The 20,143-nt window shown below is 43.7% G+C and overlaps 1 protein-coding gene across 28 annotated transcripts in view; it reads left to right on the plus strand.

The window, feature by feature from the left end:
• The window catches only part of SCRIB (scribble planar cell polarity protein), a 792,600-nt gene that overhangs the window by 320,148 nt on the left and 452,309 nt on the right, over window positions 1–20,143 (plus strand). For 23 of the 28 annotated variants that reach the window (XM_085604619.1, XM_085604607.1, XM_085604621.1 and 20 more), the window contains exons 15-16: window positions 8,713–9,036; window positions 15,240–15,302. In XM_085604619.1, the coding sequence (XP_085460745.1) occupies window positions 8,713–9,036; window positions 15,240–15,302 (387 nt within the window). The remainder of the gene's footprint in view (window positions 1–8,712; window positions 9,037–15,239; window positions 15,303–20,143) is intronic. The other 5 variants (XM_085604613.1, XM_085604634.1, XM_085604614.1 and 2 more) reach the window with 1 other exon arrangement.

The raw sequence follows: 20,143 nt of genomic DNA on the forward strand, positions 1-20,143 counted from the left end.
ATCACCTTGATCCTACAAAGGGGCAGGAGGATGTCATCCTCCCTTACCTTCTGCACTTAGCTAGATCAGGCTTGAAGTATGCATCCATCAGGGTCCATTTGTCTGCCATTACAGCTTACAGGAGGTCTCCCAATCAACCTTCTTTTTTCCAGATGCAGGTGGTCAAGGACTTCTTACAGGGGTTGAAGAAAGTTTACCCCCCTGTTCGAAACCCTTCTCCTCCGTGGGAGTTGAACTTAGTGTTGTCCAAGTTGATGGGCCCACCTTTTGAGCCGATCCACAGAGCTTCCTTACAGCATCTGTCTTGGAAGGCCGCTTTTCTGGTAGCCATTACATCGGCACGCAGAGTAAGCGAAATCTAGGCGCTATGTACTAAAGAGCCGTACACAGTTTTTCACCAGCACAAAGTGGTCTTAAGGGCACATCCATCCTTTCTCCCTAAGGTAGTGTCTGATTTTCATATTAATCAGTCCATTTCTCTGCCATCCTTCTTCCCGAATCCAGCGACCCCGGCTGAGCGGTCGCTCCACTCCTTAGACCTCAAGAGGGTACTTAAATTCTACCTGGAAAGTACCAAAGGCATTAGGAAGACGGATCAACTGTTTGTCAACTATGGCGCCATGAGAACAGGCTTCCCAGCAGCTAAGCGATCCATTTCCAGATGGATTGTTTCCTGCATTACCCTAGCCTACCAGCTGGCGAAAAGGTCCTTACCTTTGGCCCCTAAGGCTCATTCTACTAGGGGGAAAGCGGCCACAGTAGCTTTCTTGCATGACGTTCCAATGGCAGAGATCTGCAAGGCGGCCACTTGGAAATCGGTTCACACCTTTACCAGGCACTACTGCCTCGAATCCGATTCCAGGGCGGATGCCCAAGTAGGCCAAGCCTCCTTGAGGAACCTGTTTGGGTAGCTGGGTCTATCTAAGCATACTGTTCCTTCTCTGTTTTCTTTCCTTTGCCCGCAGGGGGATGAGGTGAGGTGAGGCTCGCTATTCTATTCTAATGCTTATGACTATTGATGAGGATCCCCTGGAAGAGAAGGATTAGTTACTTACCTGTAATCCTAGTTCTCTTCCAGGGGTATCCTCATCAAAGTCATAAGTAACCCTCCCGCCTCCCCGGGCAAAGGTGTGATCGTTTTCAGAGGTTATTATTTCTTTGTGCCATGACTTTTCAGTCTCTGCAAAGAACAACTGACCTAACTGCCACCCCTGAGGCATGATGGGAAGGTGGGGGTCAGGTGTGCCTTAAAGGCACGGTGTCAGTTTTTTGCTATGCAGCTATTAGTTAGCTTTTCAGTCTTTTTAGACTGGGTATTTGCAATGCAGCCTGGGAGCTTCCTATGCTTTCAGTGTTTTCTAAGAATTTCTGCTGTTTTCTAAGCATTAAAACAGTTTCTAAACAAGTTATAATGTTGTTTCTCGTGTTTATAATGCTATTTTCTTATGTATAGTGGAAATTCCTTACAGCATGGTTCAGCTCTAGGGTTTATGGGCTGCAATTGCTTGTGTATACATATAGGTATACATGTATGGATATATATATGTGGGGCACATATAATATACTGTTTCCGGGATCCCGCACATGGGCGGGAATATTCTAATGCTTATGACTTTGATGAGGATACCCCTGGAAGAGAACTAGGATTACAGGTAAGTAACTAATCCTTCTCTGTTTTCAGAGCTCTCTGAAGAGTCGCACTATAAGTGGTATGGAATAATTTTTAAGTCATTTAATAAAAAAAGTAAAATAAATAGCCTATTTATTTACTTATGCTCGATCAATAAATTGCATGATTCCATCTATTCACCATCCTTGAACATATAAAACAAGTGTTGAAAGAAACCAGCTGAGACTTTTCTACAGAATGAACTACTCATGAAATAATAGCAAAAGTGAAAAATAGATCTTAAAATTTAGGTGAAAATGTACTAATAAAGGTAAATTCCATAAAATCAGGATCCATGATAAGTCTCTTCTATCTATGGAGACATAGCTAATTGAGTGATAGATTTATAGTTAAAATGTTTAGCCATTGCCTTCTGGGCATTGGATTCAAAAATTGTTAAAAATTCAATAAAACATGCCCTATCGCCAATCATTTACTGCTTTGGTTTACCAAAAAGTGCATATGCTGCCCTGTTGAGGCCTAACACTGGTAATGTGCACACTGGCCATGCCTGATATGGCGGGAGGCAGGCTAGAGGGAGTAATTACAAATTCAAAGGGCATCTGCCTTGACTTTGGCCACCACCACTGTCCTAGTAGGTGGTGAGGCTGGGGAGCTACTTGGCACGTAAGCAAAATGCAGAACTCCTGAAGCGCTCTGGCTAGCCTGTAGGGGCAGTAGGGTGCAAGCACTGGACAACATAGCTTAAAAACATTGACAAAGTCAAATAATACTGCTATTTTGCGTTTTTTCAATTTAATTGTACACATGTTGTTCAGCAGTGTGGCTACTGTGCAGCATGGTTAAAAGTATATTTTAAAAAGTGCTATTAAGTGGTCCACGCTGGTGTCATAGTGCTTTTTTCTGAATTTCATCCATGCTGTACAATAGCCTCACTGCTGTATAACATTACTAAAAGAAAATTGATAAAGCCATTAAATCTCACATAGGCAAAACCTATTGTCTTTGTCAATCCTTGTCCTAATAGTTAAAATCGGCAGTGGCTCTGTCAGATTTGCTTGCGCTTTAAATACAACACAGAAAAGGTGCAAACAAAATCATGGGAAGACTATAATAAAAGAATTTCCAGTTTTCAAAGAGGATACTGCTAATACTAATGGCAGTCTATTTTACCTCCATTTGATAACATGTTCTTTGAACATTTCATCATTGGAAAAAGCATCAACCCTCTATCTATTTAAGACTGCTGCCCAGTTCAATAATTTCACCTCATATTTAATGTTTACTCCAGCGCGAAGGATTTTGTTTTAGTCCTCCCTCTGGTTTTTAGGTCTCGCCTAAGCCAGCGCATGCGTTGCTCTGCAAGACATTTAGTAGGTGGATTTTCAAAGTGCTGCCACAGGGTTTTGGTGGCCTAAAGCTTGCGTGCACATGCGCAGCCGCCATCTGTCTTTCCTCCGTTGATCGCGATCACTTTCGCGGGCTGTGCGGCCGTGTCACTTTCACTGCTGCGCAGCCAATGCTTGTTTTATATTTACAGCGGTGATCTTGCCCTGCGGATTATGTAGACTTTCGTGACATTGGCTGCAACTGAAATGCCTGACCTTTGTGTAGGCAGAAGTGTGTAACCATTGGCAGTTCACACGTCATTACCAGCACGACACCGGAATACATCTAGTCACTCGCGAGACAAAAAGTATGTAAAGCATTCATCCGTAGTCAATTCTTTTATATCTGTTTCATCAGTACTCTGCGATGTATAAAATAGCTCTTTAAAATGTTTATTAGGAGTTGACAACATACTTTGTTTTGTTTTTAGCCAGAACACCAATAAAGCTTAAATGGCAAACCATGACGGCGTTAGACAGTTGGAGCACTTACTCAGGTCGATGAGAACAGCAAATGTGTTGTGTATAAGAGGTGGACACTAACAGTTACACAATGCCAAGCACTTTTCTCTATAACCATCTTCGATTCTTTCCATGAGGTTGCACCAATGTTGGCTACTTACAAGTTGGGTGCCAGTACCTTACCCAGATTGCACAGGGAAGTCCCGACTTCTTTCTTACTCGTTCTCACCCCTTTGCCCTCAACACTGTTAACAATGTAATTAACTTTACAGGGCAATTTTCCAAGACATTTCAGCAAAAAGTAGAATATTCTAAAGGTTGCGCACCCCCCCCCGTATGTTTGTTCCTCCCCGACGTCAGAGGGAAGTTTAGAACTACAGCTGCTAACTCTGTTTGTTCCTGCACCTCCCTGAAAGCGCCGTAGCTGCCCGTATGTTTGTGCCTGCGCCTCATGGAAATCTATTCTGGAATGCCGAAGAGGAACAGAAAGACTGTTGCTGTATTAGTGATGAATGTATTGTAAGGGAACGGATCCTTTGTGATGTTCCATAATAGCATTGGTAAGGTTTTATTCTGTAGTGCATTATGTTGTGGGCAGATGAGACAGTTGTGGGGAGACGAACTGCACTGCTTTTGCATGGCGTTCATGTAGACCTCTTTCTTATTAAATAAATAAACTTCGTCAAACCTCCGTTATTTTGTTCGACTTCTATTTGATTCAATTTGGTAATACCACGCTTCTTCGGCATCCAGCGTTCAGGAGGTCCTGCGGATTCGTTAATTTTGCTGCGGCAAGTTTTACCTCCAGTGAAAGCCTTGAGGAACAGCAAGTAGCCTGTTTGATTTTTTGTTTTTGTTTTGGTGTGCAGATTTTATATAGCGCAAACTCGACGCAAAGGTATTGGAGCGCTTTACATGAGCATCAGTTACATTACACAAGGATACATTCATTTTTACGTCATAGCCAATAGGTCTTGCTTTTGGGACCTTATAAGTATTTAGTTATGCAGCACAATATCCTTGGTGCAACAACATCAACTGTTGCATGGCTAAACACTTAAAAGGTCCCAAAGGCGAGACCTATTGGCTATGCCAATGCTTGTTTATACTTGAAAGTGTGCGGCAGCTTAAAGCCTAGCAGTATAGGTAGGTTGTGCAAACACAAACATTACTTTTGGATTAAGACACTGCATATTTATAAAACGATTCTCCAAGTAGTAATGGTCAATAAATGCACAAACCCTCCCAGTCTGCTCATTTCCTGCCTGCTCTCCGCTGCCAGATAATACATGGTTTCCAGCTTTTTCCTCGCTTTGTCTTCATTAAGTATTTTCTGATGGGGAAATAGTGTGATGTACATTTATAGAGACGTCCTGCTCTGTAGACACCATTTAGAAAAGGACCCCAGGTGACAACGCCTGCATCACTAGGATTGCCTCTCTTTCATTGGGGTAAAGTTCAGCAGCTGTGTCATGGCTACAAATAGGCTGAAAGCATCTACGGAAACATTATCAGCCCAAGTACAGAGCCATAAATGAGACATTGCATGGCTTGCATAATGTCAGTGGAGATGTACCGCATGCATTTTCTGTGTATTTTAATGGTAACACAGACTAGAATTATGTTTTTGTAATGGATAGATAAATATCCGCTAATATTTTTGAACCACTCAGAACGTGCTCGTTTCTGAGAGCAGTGCATTACTAAACACCCGCTAACTAACCGGAGTGCAGCTCTGGGATGCACACTCACTGCTCATGTCCCGAGCTGATAACATTCCTGACTGTGCTGTGGAGTAGAGTAGAGCTGATGTTTGTGTTTTTTTTTTTTTTTAAAGCATTGACGCGGTAAGCACTGGCCGTGTCGTATTGCTTTTTTTGTGTTTATTACAGGGGAAGGGCGGGTCTGCTGGTAACAAGGAGGAAGGGTTGGGGGGACGGGGGCAACATGAATAACAGCCAGTGGAAGCCGGATTCGGCAGAACAGAGGGGCTTCTACAGTCACCCAGACAATGTAAAGGTGCGAGGGATAGTCAGAGGATAAGCAACCACATGGGCATCAACAGTAGAGGGGCGGGTGGGGCAAACAGCAATACGACTTTGGGGGGGAGGTAGACTTCCACGAGGGACGCACTCTGGTCTCTACCTGTAAAAAAGTATTTGTAATGTAATAGGTCTCGCATTTAAATGCGAGAACTATGGCATTGAAAAGAAGCAGCTGCCATTGTCCCAGCTGCTTTCTGCAGGCACAGCATGATTTGCTTACATTCAAACACGTCCTGCCTGCAGTAAGAGAAACTCAAAGAAAATAGTGCTTACTGACTAAATAAAGCATCCTGTGTCACAACCGAAGTAAAAGGGCCAGTAGCCATGGGATGTTACAAATGAAGACAAGGCGGTACTAAGGTGGGACTAACACGCCTGTTAACGAGTCAGAAGCCAGCATTTATGTAGGACAATGACACAAGCCAATGACAGATATGGGCAAAGCCTCTATTCCATACTTCACTACAACAAGTCTTGCAGTGCATGAGCGCTGACTCTAGGCTGAACCTAAAAATGTGGGGCCTCTAGTACAGCAGAGGGGCTTGAGTGAATCTGCATAAACTCCCTATACACAATGCCCACACGCGTGCCCTTTGGAGTTTACTGTACAGAGTACAAAGTCCTCAGTGGCGGCAGTCAAGCAGGACAGCGCCGTGGGATTGGTGCCTTCAGCTAGGATCCGTGTGCCTCCTAGTTAGACTCCCTATCAGTGTGCTCAGACTTTCACCCTTCTGCAGTCGATACAATTGGTGCAGGTGCTTTATGTCTCGGATGCTGGTTGCCTGCAGTATAAAACAGACTTGGTGCTGCGCCATACAGTATGTCCAGTGAGCTTCTTTTATCTACATCAGCAGTCGATAAAAGGAGTATGAAAGAGATGTGGTTGCTAACCACTGTAGAGCCAAGATAAGAGGTTACACCCGTGCCCCCATTTGACAATATTGGGCAATCCTGGTCAAGGGGCTATTACAGCATTTTTACCAGGGTCCAGCCTGAATCTGACTAAACAGTAGCCGTCTGCTCTGGATACGGTTAGCTCCCCTTCATTTCCTGTACTGGGGCAAACCATTTTAATTATCCGTTTGCCAGGATCAATATTCGAAGTTCATATAAACAGGACAAGCAATAGTATGAAACACTTTCTTAATGTAAAGACGTGCGTTTATGTATTGCTGTATAAACCAATGCGAATCACCTTTCGGTGACTTTTGGGCGCCGGATTTTCATAATCACTTAATCCAAGCTACAGTTGTGCAGAATAAAGTGTAATTCACCAAGCATATTCAGTTATCTGTCTGTGTACAATGGGTAATAACTGACATAGTTTAACAGTTGGGTTTAATATTGGACACTCATATTTATTCAGGTGGGGCTCAGCTGACCAGGTTTTACCACTGCAAACTGCGAACAGTGCAAGAAACACTCATAAATTGACGCTCCCGCGACCCTCTAGCCTCCTCTTAATTCGCTTGTGTAATTAAAGTGTAGCATCGAGGGAGTTAACGATTATCTGTAAATACGCAACACTGTCATTTCAGCTTCTAGGATTTATGTTTCTGAGTTTGAGTTCTTTTTTAAATGTATCTGAACAAACCTTTGACGATCACAGCTGTGACTGTTCCCACAAATGGAAGCAATAGCTGTTCTTCGTGCTGCTTCTAGTGAAAACCTTGGCAGACAGTGCCTAGAGTGAACAGGTATGTGTGCCAGCTGTACATCCTGGAGGGCAGGAGAGACCCAGCAGTCCCCAGGCAGCCTCAGGATCTGAATCCACGGGGTTAAACCTGCCCCCACAGACCTCTTCGAGAGACGCTGCCTCCATTGGCTCAGCCTCCTGCCAGCCCTGGTCTCATCTACCGTTTCACCGATGTCCTACTAAGAAATCCCATTAGCGGGTTCACTCCTTGCGAGGCAAAACAACTCTTGGTTGATGCTCAGTGGTTTAATGTGCCCATTGCTGCAAGTACCTGCGTGTTTCCTCCAAGGTAAATGACCACAGCTAGTGCGAAATCTCTTGTTTAAAAGAAAGGGAAAAAAAGCACTGTTAAAGCCAATATGTTTTACCTATGAAATATCTATTGACTTTAAAACACATTGACAGACATGTTGCACAGCAGTGCGGGCTGCTGTGCTACGGGGCTAAAAGTAAAGGCAATAATAGCGGTATTAGGCGGCCTATGAGGGCTGCATCACAGCTCTTTTAAAAAAAATTGTTTTTTAACTTTGTCATGTTGCACAGCAACCCGTCCTGCTGTGCAACATGTGCAAAAGAAACCATCAAAAAGGCATTAGATATGGCATAGGTGAAGCCTGTTGGTGTTGCCAATGCTTGTTGAGCCTGGAAATATTTGTATTGGCCTTTATTTTACTTTTATTCTTTACTTCAGCACCTTTTTTCTATTTTTATTTTTTTACCTTTTACAAATATTTATTGTGATTGACAGACATGAACTGATTGTAATTTGTGCCACTACTCCCCTCTGTGCTTGAACTTTGTACCTATTATTGATTAAAATATTAATAGAAACAACTACTCTGCTACTTAGCTAGGGTTTGCATACAGTGGCACTTTTTGTATCAGTGTATGAAGTGGATTCTGTGAATGAGGATCCTCTCAGACTTTATATTCTTTGTGCTTCGAAGCTCTAATTGCTTAAAATACCGCGACCCTCAGGTATTTCTACACAAGCGTAAACCTAGTCCAGCTGACCCTCCTTTCAAGGTGAAATGTGGATGATTGTCTTCTAGTCATCCTGCCTTAAAAGCAGATGCCACTTGGGGGACACTCTGTATCATTTACTTAGTGTTAGAGGGGAGGTACCCATTTCAAAATATTTTGCAGCTGAAATGGAGACGTTGCAATACAAGCATGTTCTAACACCCTACCATATTCCCTCAAGAAAAAGTGCAGAACTCGAATAGTTTTTTCAGAATATAGTCATCCAGAGTTGTTATTGCATCTCTGTTCATGCTTTAGGAAACATCTTGGCAGTTTGGATTATTGTAGTAGGGTTGTAGGTCTTTTAGTAAAACACGTAAGTAACTTGATTTGGTTTCAGATTCCTCTTTAGCACATGTACTTTTCATTTGTGTCACTGTGCTTATTTTGAGTGTGCATGACTGTGAACCTTGTATACAAAGTCATTTCTGTGATCGAAAGTGCTCCATGATACCGTCTCTGTTGCAGCCCACAGTGCACTTTGCAGAGGATACTCTTATCCGAAGTGATGACGACGAGGAAGAAGACCGGCATTCACCAGTTGAAAAGCAGCGCTTGATCCGAAAGGACACGCCCCACTACAAGAAAAACTTTAAAATCACTAAGCTGCCCAAACCAGAAGCTGTGGTGGCTCTGCTACAGGGGTATAGTCGCCCAGAGGTACCTGAAGAAGGGGAAGAGGAGGACGAGGAAGAGGTGGAGTTTGAAGGCGATGAACAGGCTGAAGATGAACAACCAAGGGATTGGGATGGGGAGACGAAGAACGGGAGGCTGTTGGAACAGCCAATTAAGGTAGGGTCTTAAAGGAAGAAAGAGGAGTCCCAGGGATAGTTGCATTGGTCCACCTGTCCTTTAGTAATAAAAGAACACTTGGCAGCTGCCTAGGAGTCTGGCTGCAGGTCGCTGACACACACATCAGTTAGTTGTGCTGTCAATGACAAATGCTTTACAACATCTTTTTTAGTGAAGCAGCCATTTGTGTTTTCCCCCTCTCCTGTACACAGGGTTAGAAAGTGGCCTGTCAATTCAGCATAGTGGGTCTTCCTATTACAAATCAACGGCAGTTGATAATTTAAATGGTTAAGCCATCCCTTTGCCACATTGAGATTTCCTCTCTGCTACTATGTATTGGTTTGAAGTCCACCGGTCTCCTCTCCTGATTGAAGTGTTTCCTTTCTTCACACTGCCTAGCACTGATGATACCTGTTACTGTATACTCTCCTCCCACGCTTCTGCTATATAATATGATTAGGTGTCAATTTAAAACTTATTTCATCCACCAGATTTACACAATATTGAGTTAAAAGTCCAGTTTAAAAAAATTAATATGTGAATGTGCATAACTTATGATGCTATTGCTCGATGTACTTTGCAAAGCAGACATTGTCATTAGAACAGCATGCACTAGGTTCTGCTAAATCAAAGTCCTTAGATAGGGGCACTCAGCTTTTTCTCCCCAATCCTCTGTAGAAACTAGTCCGTATCATCTCACATGTTTATCACCAATAGTATTATTCTGCTCCTAATCCATGCCCTGACCCCCTTTGATGATTTTCACAACCCCTGCAAGAACCTCCGTGGGCTCCACAGATTCCCATTAGGGCCTCATTGGGTTCCCCATCCTAAGAAATAGCCTAATTTGTCTCTTCTGATCCAAACAAAGTTCTTGGATCTGATCATGTTATCGTCACTCTTACTAAGATTGTTTGATGCATGCCTTACTTAGTCCCTTATTTCAATGAGCCTTAAAAGTTCCCCCTATTGTAACAGTGGTTCTCCTCCTGGAGATTCTGATCAGTAGTCATAAGCACTAAATTGTCACACCCACGTGTGGGACGATTCAGTGCTTATGCGTCTAATGAGGATTCCACTGAGGAGTGCTAGGATTAGAAGTAAGTAACTTTTCCTGCCCTCTACTTATAGAACACGCAGCTCATTCAGTGTAAGCCATGTCATTTTCCCAGGGTATATCTACTAGGTCATGTTCACATTCACTCCATTGTGGTGTTTGGTGCTCCGTGACTTAAACTGCAACACGTCAGTTGGTGGCATTTCTTTGTCACTTCATTGTGATATATTGTGTTTATTGTACTAGATGTGTTGTACTGGTATTCATTGTGGTATTGTGTTTTGCCAGTGTTAATTTGATATTGTGTTGTACCCGTTGTCCAAAGCACTTGTCAGGCAGAGTATGTACCAGTGTCTCCGAATCCCAGGTATTGGTTTAAAGACAATGTGCACTTTGTAAATTTTAGCATGGGGCTAATCCCCTGCTCTCATGACTTCCATGGGGCTGAGTACATATCAGGACATCCCCATGCCCCTGTACTCAAGTATTTCCTCTGCCTGCTTCCCCTCATTTCTCCCGCACCTTCTCCTTTCCTCTCCCCTCGTACCTCTTGGCAAGGTCCCTTTTTGTACAGAATGATCATCCATATACCATAATGATCTGAGTGACATTGGGTCTTACTGGGGTCCACTAAGGCTATATTCCTCCTAGCCCCTCCGTTCCTAATCACTGAGCACTCATAAACGTGGGACTGTCCTCTGAGTACTTACACTTGGTTTGTGGTTTACCTCTTTAACGCAGTCTTCTGATCTTTGAAGTTCAAGCTACCAAGTCATTGAGTGAAATATTTTTAAAGAGCAACTGCGCCAAGGGCACCGCCAACACATAATTAATCCTGCCATTGGAGATTTAATTTGGGACTATTATAAAGGATTTGTTTGATGCCTCATCAGACAAAATATCTCTTTAAATGTGGCATCTGACAGAATATTTAATAAAATTGGTGTAAAATGAATGTATGAGTTTCTCTTTAGCGAAGCTGCTGTAAAAGCAGAGTGACTAAGCCGTCATCGAAGCACCTTTTTCATTATTGCTTATGTAAAGCATAGGAAGTCAGCAAAGCTTTACTGGTAATATGGTAGAAATTGGGTGCTTGTACCTCCATTCCCTATTAATAACAGTGGGTTTGGTTTATGATCTCTTTGCTGTTTAGCTGTTAAGAGGTCTGCTCTTGAGGCACGGTCAGCCTTTGAGCGTGTGTGATCATTTTATGCAGCATTCCAACCATGCATCATTTAGACTGCATTGTACCACACAAGATATTACTGGCTTCCAGTCAGTCATTGCCGAGACACACACTCAAACAAATTTGAAGTGCTTCTTTATGCCCTGTTCAGGGTTTGTAATTTCCTGAGTAGGAAAATATTTAATTTGAAATTTTATGTGGTCTTTTGTGCCCATAAAGTCTTTAAACACTTAGGTTTTCATACTGAAGTGCTTGGAAATAAGTTGAAAGTATATACCTTAACTGCTCACGACCTCCTCTCTCTCCTTGCTAATATGCACCCCTATGTTTCTTCTGTCACAGTTTTTCCTCTGTGCTTGTTCATGGCTTTTATGTCTTCCTGCCCCAATCCCCCCCTTTTTATTCCTACCTGGTTGTGCTCCCTGCTCAACTTTTTATTTTGCCGCCAATGCTTATCTTCCCATTAACCCCTTCGGTGCTCATGACGGAACGGTTCCGTCATGAGCCACGGTTGAGCTGTGCTCATGACGGAACCGTTCCGTCATGACCACGCCCGCGCAAGATTCCGTCAGCACAGCGGCGGAATCTGCGCAGCATGGAAGGGGTTAAGAACCATTAACAATGTTCTTTGCATCTCGTCCATGTAACTGACTTGGCAGTAGAAGACACTTAGTAGATCTGTTGTGTGACTCCCTGCAGGTTTCCACTGTTGCAGCCTGTGTTCTGGTAGGGTGATTTTACCAGAGAGTGGCAACTTTTCTTTGAGCACTCTTGTCTGTGAGATACTTTAGGTGTCATCTGTTATCAGGATATTTAATGGGCTCCCCTGTTGCCGCAGAAGATCATCATGTACCCAAGATGTAGCCCTAGAGCCTTTTCTAGGTTGTAAGTAGCACTTGAAAATGTATCTTCTTTAGGCCGATGTACGCCTTTCGAATGGTTTTACATGTGAAATTTAGTGACGCCAAAGGTCAATTTCCCTTTTTTCTCTTTCAGTCCAAGTTTTACAGTTTGTTCCAGGCTCATCCAAGCTTTTCCTGGCAGTTCAAAAGCTTTTTGAGGAAGGGTTTTTAACTTGCCTTCTTCGTCAAAGATCCACAGCGACTTATATTCATGCTTTTTTGTGGTATTCAGAAGGACACTTAGTTTATATATCATCTGGACTTATTCACTCCAATGGTATCTGTCAGGGTGGTAACCCTGGCTCCCATCTTGGATCATCTACCTAAAGTATGCTTGATGCGCAGGTGTAGAAGGGACCCTTCAGGAAGACTTTTTCGTTGCATGTTTTCACTGCAGAGAATATTAGGCAGCTCAAGTACACCTTGGGTTGTACACTACTTATTGATTGACAGCCTTTTTTCGGAGCAGGTTTCCTCAAACAGAGTTTCTGTTTATCTTGCACAATTTAGACCTGTTTTTCAAAATGTGGCTGTTCTTCCTAAATGTTGCAGTTTCTCTTTCTACACATGTGAAATCCTTGAAGTTTACCATTTGGTTGATTCTTTCCAAATATTTCAGTGCGATATTGTTACTATTAGCACCTACATAACTGACTACGTTATCTACCTCAAACTTATGTTAAAACCAGTGTGCAGACGTTGGTTTTCTTGAGTGCACTTGGGACTTGTTAGATTAACTTGCTATTGGGCTGGATTTAATCCTGCAGCCCGCTAAATACCAGGCTCTCATAGGTGTAGGCTCTTAAATCCAATATAGAGGTCTGTATTGGCTGTCATTTGAGGCAATGCTGGAAGTTAAGTTGTCTTTACCTGGCTCATAAGGTAGAAGACCGGAAAACATTATGTAGGAGGTAAAGTTGAATATCTCTTAAAGTTATGAATCCTGATGTTCGTGCTTCAGAAGACTGGACTGAAAAATACTACAAGAGTTGATGCTGGCAATAGAAAGCACCTGATATGCTCATCTGTCCCTCGATGGGCAAGGGATTGATAAGGACTGTGTTTACCTTTGAAGCCTACACCCCTGTCATTTAGGTAATCTGTTCTATGAGCTGGTCACAGCCATGCGTGTCTTTTTGTAAGAGTGGCACAAGACAAAGCAGGTAGCTCTTTACACACTGTCTGACATTTCTTCTTCAACCTCTTTGACTCAGTATTGTAGTGAATTCATTTTGGGCAACACTTCGTAACAATTACCCATGTATTGGAATCTGTTATTAAGTTTGAAATATTGTTCTGCCCCACTCATTTTAATAATGGAAAATGATGCTGTGTTCTCAAAGCTCGCCGTATCGCAGGAACATGCACATGGATTCCTAGGGTTCCTCCGGTCCCCTGCAAACAGGACCTTTCTAACACACAATGGAGTTGTAGGCAGTCTTATCGTTGGAGACCATTTTACCACCTGTTGATGCCAAGGCGGGCCTGGACTCGACTGACAATACCAATCTAATGCTGATGAAATACAGAAGGGTATATCCCAACTCTGTTGTTTATGCATGGTAGCAGAGCCGCCATAGATATCTGAAGCACTCTATGGCACGCTATGTTCTTAGTACGATTTTTAAATATCCTCTCAAAGTCCTGGCAACTCCTTAATTGTAGCTACATGAGGTTGGTTTTACAAATCTCCTATGGATTTTGATGAAGGTAGTTACATCTGTTAGAAAGATAATTGACCTGCCTTCCTTTCCTTCTGATGAAATCTACACAATATTTCTATACAAGTAATTTGGTTCCCAGAGACCACCCTTCAATTTTTCCCAAAAATCTTTTTGGATTTTTACATTAAAACTGATTATTCTTCAAATATTTCTCCCCATTCAATCTTCAAATGCGTTTACGTGGAAAGTCAAGTGTGAAGGGGCAAACAGTGACACCAAAAAGGCGGTTGGGGGTGTTGCTTGACGTTATCAGAGATTCAGGATCCAATTCCCCTCGAAGGGCAATTCTAAGGGAGAAATCCATAAAATTCACAGAGGAGAAAATAAAAAGGTTGTATGCAAAGGGACTAAAGAAATGAAGGACCCTGTTTGAGAGTCCGGTTTTCCCAACAAAGATTCTTTAAATTTGACTCTTGATGGTTCTCTATCAAGACATTCTTTTAGATTTGTTAGGTACCCTAATTGAGCCTTGGTCCAACTTAGGATGAGCTTTCCAAGAATTATTTTATCCTAAGTGAGGTACTCTTAATTGGTTGCTTTTTTCTTTGATCATCTGAAGTTTTTAGGATTGAAAAATGGTAAATGTGTAGTATTGCAGATCAGTCTACCACAGTATGTTTGCTGCTTCTACTTGGGTGTTTTACAGTAACGTCTTGTATCAAAACTATCTAAAAGAGTTCAGTTTTATCCAACCCGTACGCATGCCTTTGCACTGAGGATGTAGGTGATGTTGCAGAGCACCTATTGTGTAGGTGGGTCTTCTCACAAGACTAGTCCAGTCATTGAGTTCACCCTAGTGCGACTTGCTCTAGCTGTGTTTAGGGGAACACCATGTCACAACTGTGTTAGGATTTCATGTGACGGTAAACTTCGGTTATGATGTGAAGAAAACAGAACTCATCTGATCAATGGTTTTTACCATTTGCCATTACTGATTTCAGTGAATTCCAAACCTAAAGTGCGAGTGTTCATTGGAGACTTAAGAGCCCAAAAAATACCTTTAGGCTTGTGTTGGCGGTGCCCATTTATATGTAGGCATCTATTGCACTTGGCCTTTCGTGGTACCAGAGGCCATTGTACAGAATTCGTATCGTATTGGATCGGATTCTGTTCATCCTAAATCTTTTGCGGAATGAACTTCACAGCTCAGATTCCTGGGAGAGGTTTCTTCAGCCAGATGGTGAACACAAGAAGCAATTGAACCTGGTGGTGGTGGTGGTGGCAGCAGCGTGCTTGCTTGAGAGGTGGGTGTTGGTGTTTTATTTTGGTTTTTGGCTCCACTAATCCGCATGCGTCTCTCTCTTTTCTCTCTGCTGGTTTTCCTGTCCTAACAGGGGGTGTCGTTTGATCAAGTCAATAATCTGCTGATTGAGCCTGCTCGAATAGAGGAGGAAGAGGTCTGTATCGCTCTGCTCTCTCACCAGAAATCACCGGGGATTGACTCACCTGCTTCACAATTTGTTCTGCTTCACTGGGATGATCATGCTGCTGCCTATCTCATCTGTCTAATCTGTGTCACGCTGTGGCTTCTACAATCATGAAATCACAAAATGCTATGATTTTCAGCTTCTTCATCGCACTCACACTTTTTCACCTTTTTAATGCCTTATCACCCACAGAGAAAATGAGGAAGCAGGTGCATATGGAAGAACTGTTCTTCTGGGGCACTAGCGTGGTATTTTAGACCTATGAAAGCGTGTGACTTGTCTTGGAGAAGGGGGAAGCTTTTTGGGGGTTTGTATGGGCAGACCTAGTGTTGTGCTTTATTTAACATGACATATAACGGATTGTATTTAGGGAAATGGATACAATAAAATAACGTAGGGTAGTTTTGCTCTTTGTTATTCAAAGGGTTTGACCATTTTACTCAGTCTTGCATATGGTGAGTACTGGAACAAGATCTATTCTATCAGTTTTGGCATGAAAAGTTCAATTTTTCAGATGAGTGATACATTGCTTTCCGTTGCACCAGATATTGCATCAGTTGTTTGTAAGCATCTTATCTAATAGTGGGAGGTGAATGAACCACTAGCCAATGTGCTTGCGGCTTTTTCCTTTACACATCTGTTGCACTTTTCATCAAAGCAAGAATAAAACCTATTCGTAACATGTGTTGGCTACAGATATACATGCTGTGCATACTCCTGCCATCTACTGTTGGGCCTGGACTCTGCAAGTTGTTTCCTCGAGAAAGTTTTATGATTGGCGTAATTTCTCCTACCCCTCGAGGTATGGCACATGTTCAGCAGCTCCTCTGTTAGAAAGTTTCCACCATTGGGCTCGAACGGACTGCATTGGAGCTCTGAAGCATTCGATGCCCACGCTGCCTCCGGTCATGAAAAGACGTGACTCGAGATCCATTAGACAACACCCACGTATCCAAGGAGCCGGGGACCGATTACCCGGCACCCAATACACACACGCCCAAACACCATTATCGTCTCCGGGTAATGGAGACAAAAAAGGCCCTCTTCTAACGGGGCACTCGGTGCGGGGCCAAATGCGCAGACTGACACACAGGAAGTTTGTAATTTGGGCCTATTTACGGAGCACAAAGAGGGCAAGTGCACAGCTTCCTCATTGTTCAAAAAGACACTTCGGACACATAGGGATCGATGCCTAACACACACCATGGAATTGACGGCCGAAGCAGAGTTCTCGCACGATATTGATGTGGAATGCAAAGCAATTTTCCGGTAGGAGGTGGAGTGGTGATTGGTAGCCCCCACTATGTTGCTTCTGATTCATCCTCTGGGTAAGAACAAGCTCTGGTGCATGAAGAGGGGCCCACATCGTCGAGGTTGATCCCCGTATCTGGGCCGACGATCAAGATTATGCCATGTGCCATGGGTAGTGTCGACCTCCGTGTAAAGAAGATCTTACACTCACCATCTCCCCACCATGCCATGGTGAACCGCAACCCTTGGGATCAGGCCGACACCGTGAGCACGGCTTGGAGCTGAGAACGTTTTCGATCCCAATCAGGCAAAAAGGCCTCAGCTTGGGGATGACTCCAGCACTACGCCTGCACTGAAGCTCAAGTCTGCACTGACTGAGTCACCAGCACCGAAGCATAAGTTGGCACCGGCAGACACATTGGCACCGAAGGATGCCAAGCAGGCTGTGACCCCCAAAAAGTCATTGGACCTGAAGAAACGCTTTATCACCTCAGAATCAAAACAGTTCTAGATTCCGAGGACTGAAAAACAACATGGACCACCTTCTGGCCAGAAAAAGTCTCTCCTCTTGGGGTTCCAAAGCCACACAAAGTTTCTGAGGACACGTCACCGGCTCCAAAGAAACAAAAGACTTGTACACATAGAGCAAATGAAAAACAAGGCATTGTCTTTGAAGAACTGCAACAATTTATGCAGGAGAAACGTAAAGCAAATTGCAAGAGACCGGCTTCTGGATCAATCCTTGCCACAGCCTCTACCATAAACAGTCCAACAAGAACACCGGGCCACAAGCCCAATGACTTTTAGCCCCACAGCGTCACCACAAACACATTTACCCTCTCCACAAAAAGAGGAAAAGGGGGGGGGATACAGGACACAGATTTCCAAGGAACCCAGGACACCTACCATTCCCCTGACCCATGAGATGATTATGATCTGGTCCTGCCTGACCCAAACATGGAGGCGCCAGTGCTTACTAAGGCGTCTCCTCCAGATGGTACATCCTTATACCACAATGTCATCCAAAGGGCGGCAGAGTACCACAAGCTTCATATGCACACTACAGAGAAGCCAACTGACTTCCTAGTGGAAACACTTTCATGCACAGTTCAATATCTGCCAATGATGGGATGCGTCCTTAATATATCCCAAGACATCTTCAAGTACCCATTCAAATCCAGGGTCCTAACTTCTCGCATAGAGAAGAAATACAGACCATCTCAACTGACCCTTTTTAGGTCGAGCCTAGAGCGGCGCATGCGCGGTTTGCTCGACTTTTAGTAAGGGGTTTTTCAAAGTGCTACCAGAAACTTTTTGCTGGCTTCAAGCTTGCGTGAATGTGTGCATGAACGCGCGCAGCCGCCATCTGTCTTTTCTCCGTGGCAGGTATGAAGATATTAGGCGGCAATACTAGGGGTGCTCAACTCCCTCCTCCTTTCCACTTGCCCCTCCAAAGTCCCCGTCTTCTCACTTCTCCTTTCGGAGCAGTGTGGCATTCCCCCTCTCCCTGCTCCGTTCCTTTCTCCCGGACGATCTTTCCACCTCCTCCTCACTGTGCTCTTGCTGCTAAGGATGGACTGCAGCTCCGTCCTCACTACACTTCTCCATTCCTGTCACTCGGTGTTGCTGCTCTTCTTTCAACAGTGCCTCCTGTTCTTACAGGCGCCCTCCTACTTTCCGTCCTACACTCACCATTAGGAATCTCTGCCTTCCTATCGGCGCGTATCTTTCTCTTCGCTGTTGGCCTCTTCCCTCGCACCCGTCTGGCATTCCTCCCCTCGCCCCCTTGTCCTTTCCACTGTTTCCTCACATGTTGCTGCCATGAGTCAATGCCCTCCTTCCCTTTGCCTTTTAACTAGCCACCGGGAGTTGGGATGGCAACAGCGTTACAGCGCTTCCCTTGTCGGCAAAGCCAATCGTTTACCTATAATGTGCTATTGCACCCACGCATTATTTATTTCTGCATGTTTGTCTATGTATGCGTCAGGACATGTAATGTCATACCTACATTTTTCATTTAGAGGACGAACGAGAGTTACGGACTGTGCAAATCTGATCAGGCGAACATAAAGTATTCAAAATAAGCACAAGCAGCCTGAAATGATGAGCAGCATCCCTATTTATGCAGTATTTACAGGCGGTGCAAATCAACTCATACGCACATAACATGAAAAGCGTCCAGGACAACGAGCTTGAAATGATGGAGCAGGGACGCTCGGAATCTAGCTCAGCGAGTTAAAAGCTCACTACTGAAATCAGTGTGCAACCTGCAAGTCTTGTGTTCATATCCACCCATCTCTTGCTTTGCCTTTCATCTCCCTCGGTTCCATAAAAAAGTAGCATTAAGTTGGGTAACAATGACAGCTACTACTAGTAGTGTTATGAGAGCAAGCACTACAAATTATTGTTAATGATTAGGTGTGCAAACTGAACATGGGACATATTCCACACGAGTCAGTTTTCCTAATCTTGATTTAAGTATTGATTCAAGAGAGATGTGCTATTTTTCATAGATTTCAGAAGGATTTCTGCTATTTTTCTGCCACTGTCGTGGAGATCTGGAGGAATTGCAATTTTAAGGATTTTCGTGCACATTATCTTTCAAATCGGTGTAAGGAAGATAGTCAGCGAGGCTCTGACTAAATTGAAAATCCGCAGTCTGCAGAGCCATGCAGGTCACATCTTGCTCAATAAATAAATATGCCTCTCCCAGCGTTGTCTTACACCTACTCGCCCTCAAGGGTCCTACAGACGGAAATGGAGCCTAACACCCGGGCACCATTGTTATGTTAACATTTCTTCCTTTAAAACAAAGCTTTAAACTCTTACTTTCGTGGTGACTTGGATCTGGAATACATGTTTCTCACCTTGAACGCTTAAATAGAATAATCTGATACGTCTCATTTCACCAACAAGCATTGGCATAGCCAATAGGTCTCGCCTTTGGGACCTTATAAGTGTTTAGCCATGCACCACTTGATGTTGTTGCACCAAGGATATTGTGCTGGATAACTAAACACATAAGGTCCCAAAGGCGAGACCTATTGGCTATGCCAATGCTTGTTACATTAGGGCACATCCCCGAACAGATTCCCTTGTGCTGCAGCTCTTTTCCTGACTGTCATGACAACAAGGTACTGGAGAGGCGTCTCCTCAAGGAAAAGAAAGTAAAAGAATTGATGCAGCAGTCAAGAGTAGTTGTAGGGCACGCAAGCTGCTGGAAGATCGCCAATTCAGTTGGCCTACTCTCCCGATAAGGTTGGGTTATAGGGGCTGAGATGCAAGATCTGATGCAACATCTCCCAGATGAATACAAAAAACGAGGGGAATAACTGGTAAATGAGGGAAGGCAGATATCAAATGCAACAATCAAATGTGCTTTAGACGGAGCTGACACTGCTGCAAGGGGCTTCAATACATCAGTCCTGTTTCGTAGACCTGCTTAGATACACATATCCAGGTTCAAACTCGAGGTGCAGCAGCACATTCCTAATGTCACATTAGGTGGGGAAAACCTCTTTGGGCCGGTTGTGGAGAGACAGCTATAGAAAATAAAGGAC

The sequence above is a fragment of the Triturus cristatus genome, chromosome 5_1 (assembly GCF_964204655.1).
Source record: "Triturus cristatus chromosome 5_1, aTriCri1.1, whole genome shotgun sequence".
Lineage (NCBI taxonomy): Eukaryota > Metazoa > Chordata > Amphibia > Caudata > Salamandridae > Triturus > Triturus cristatus.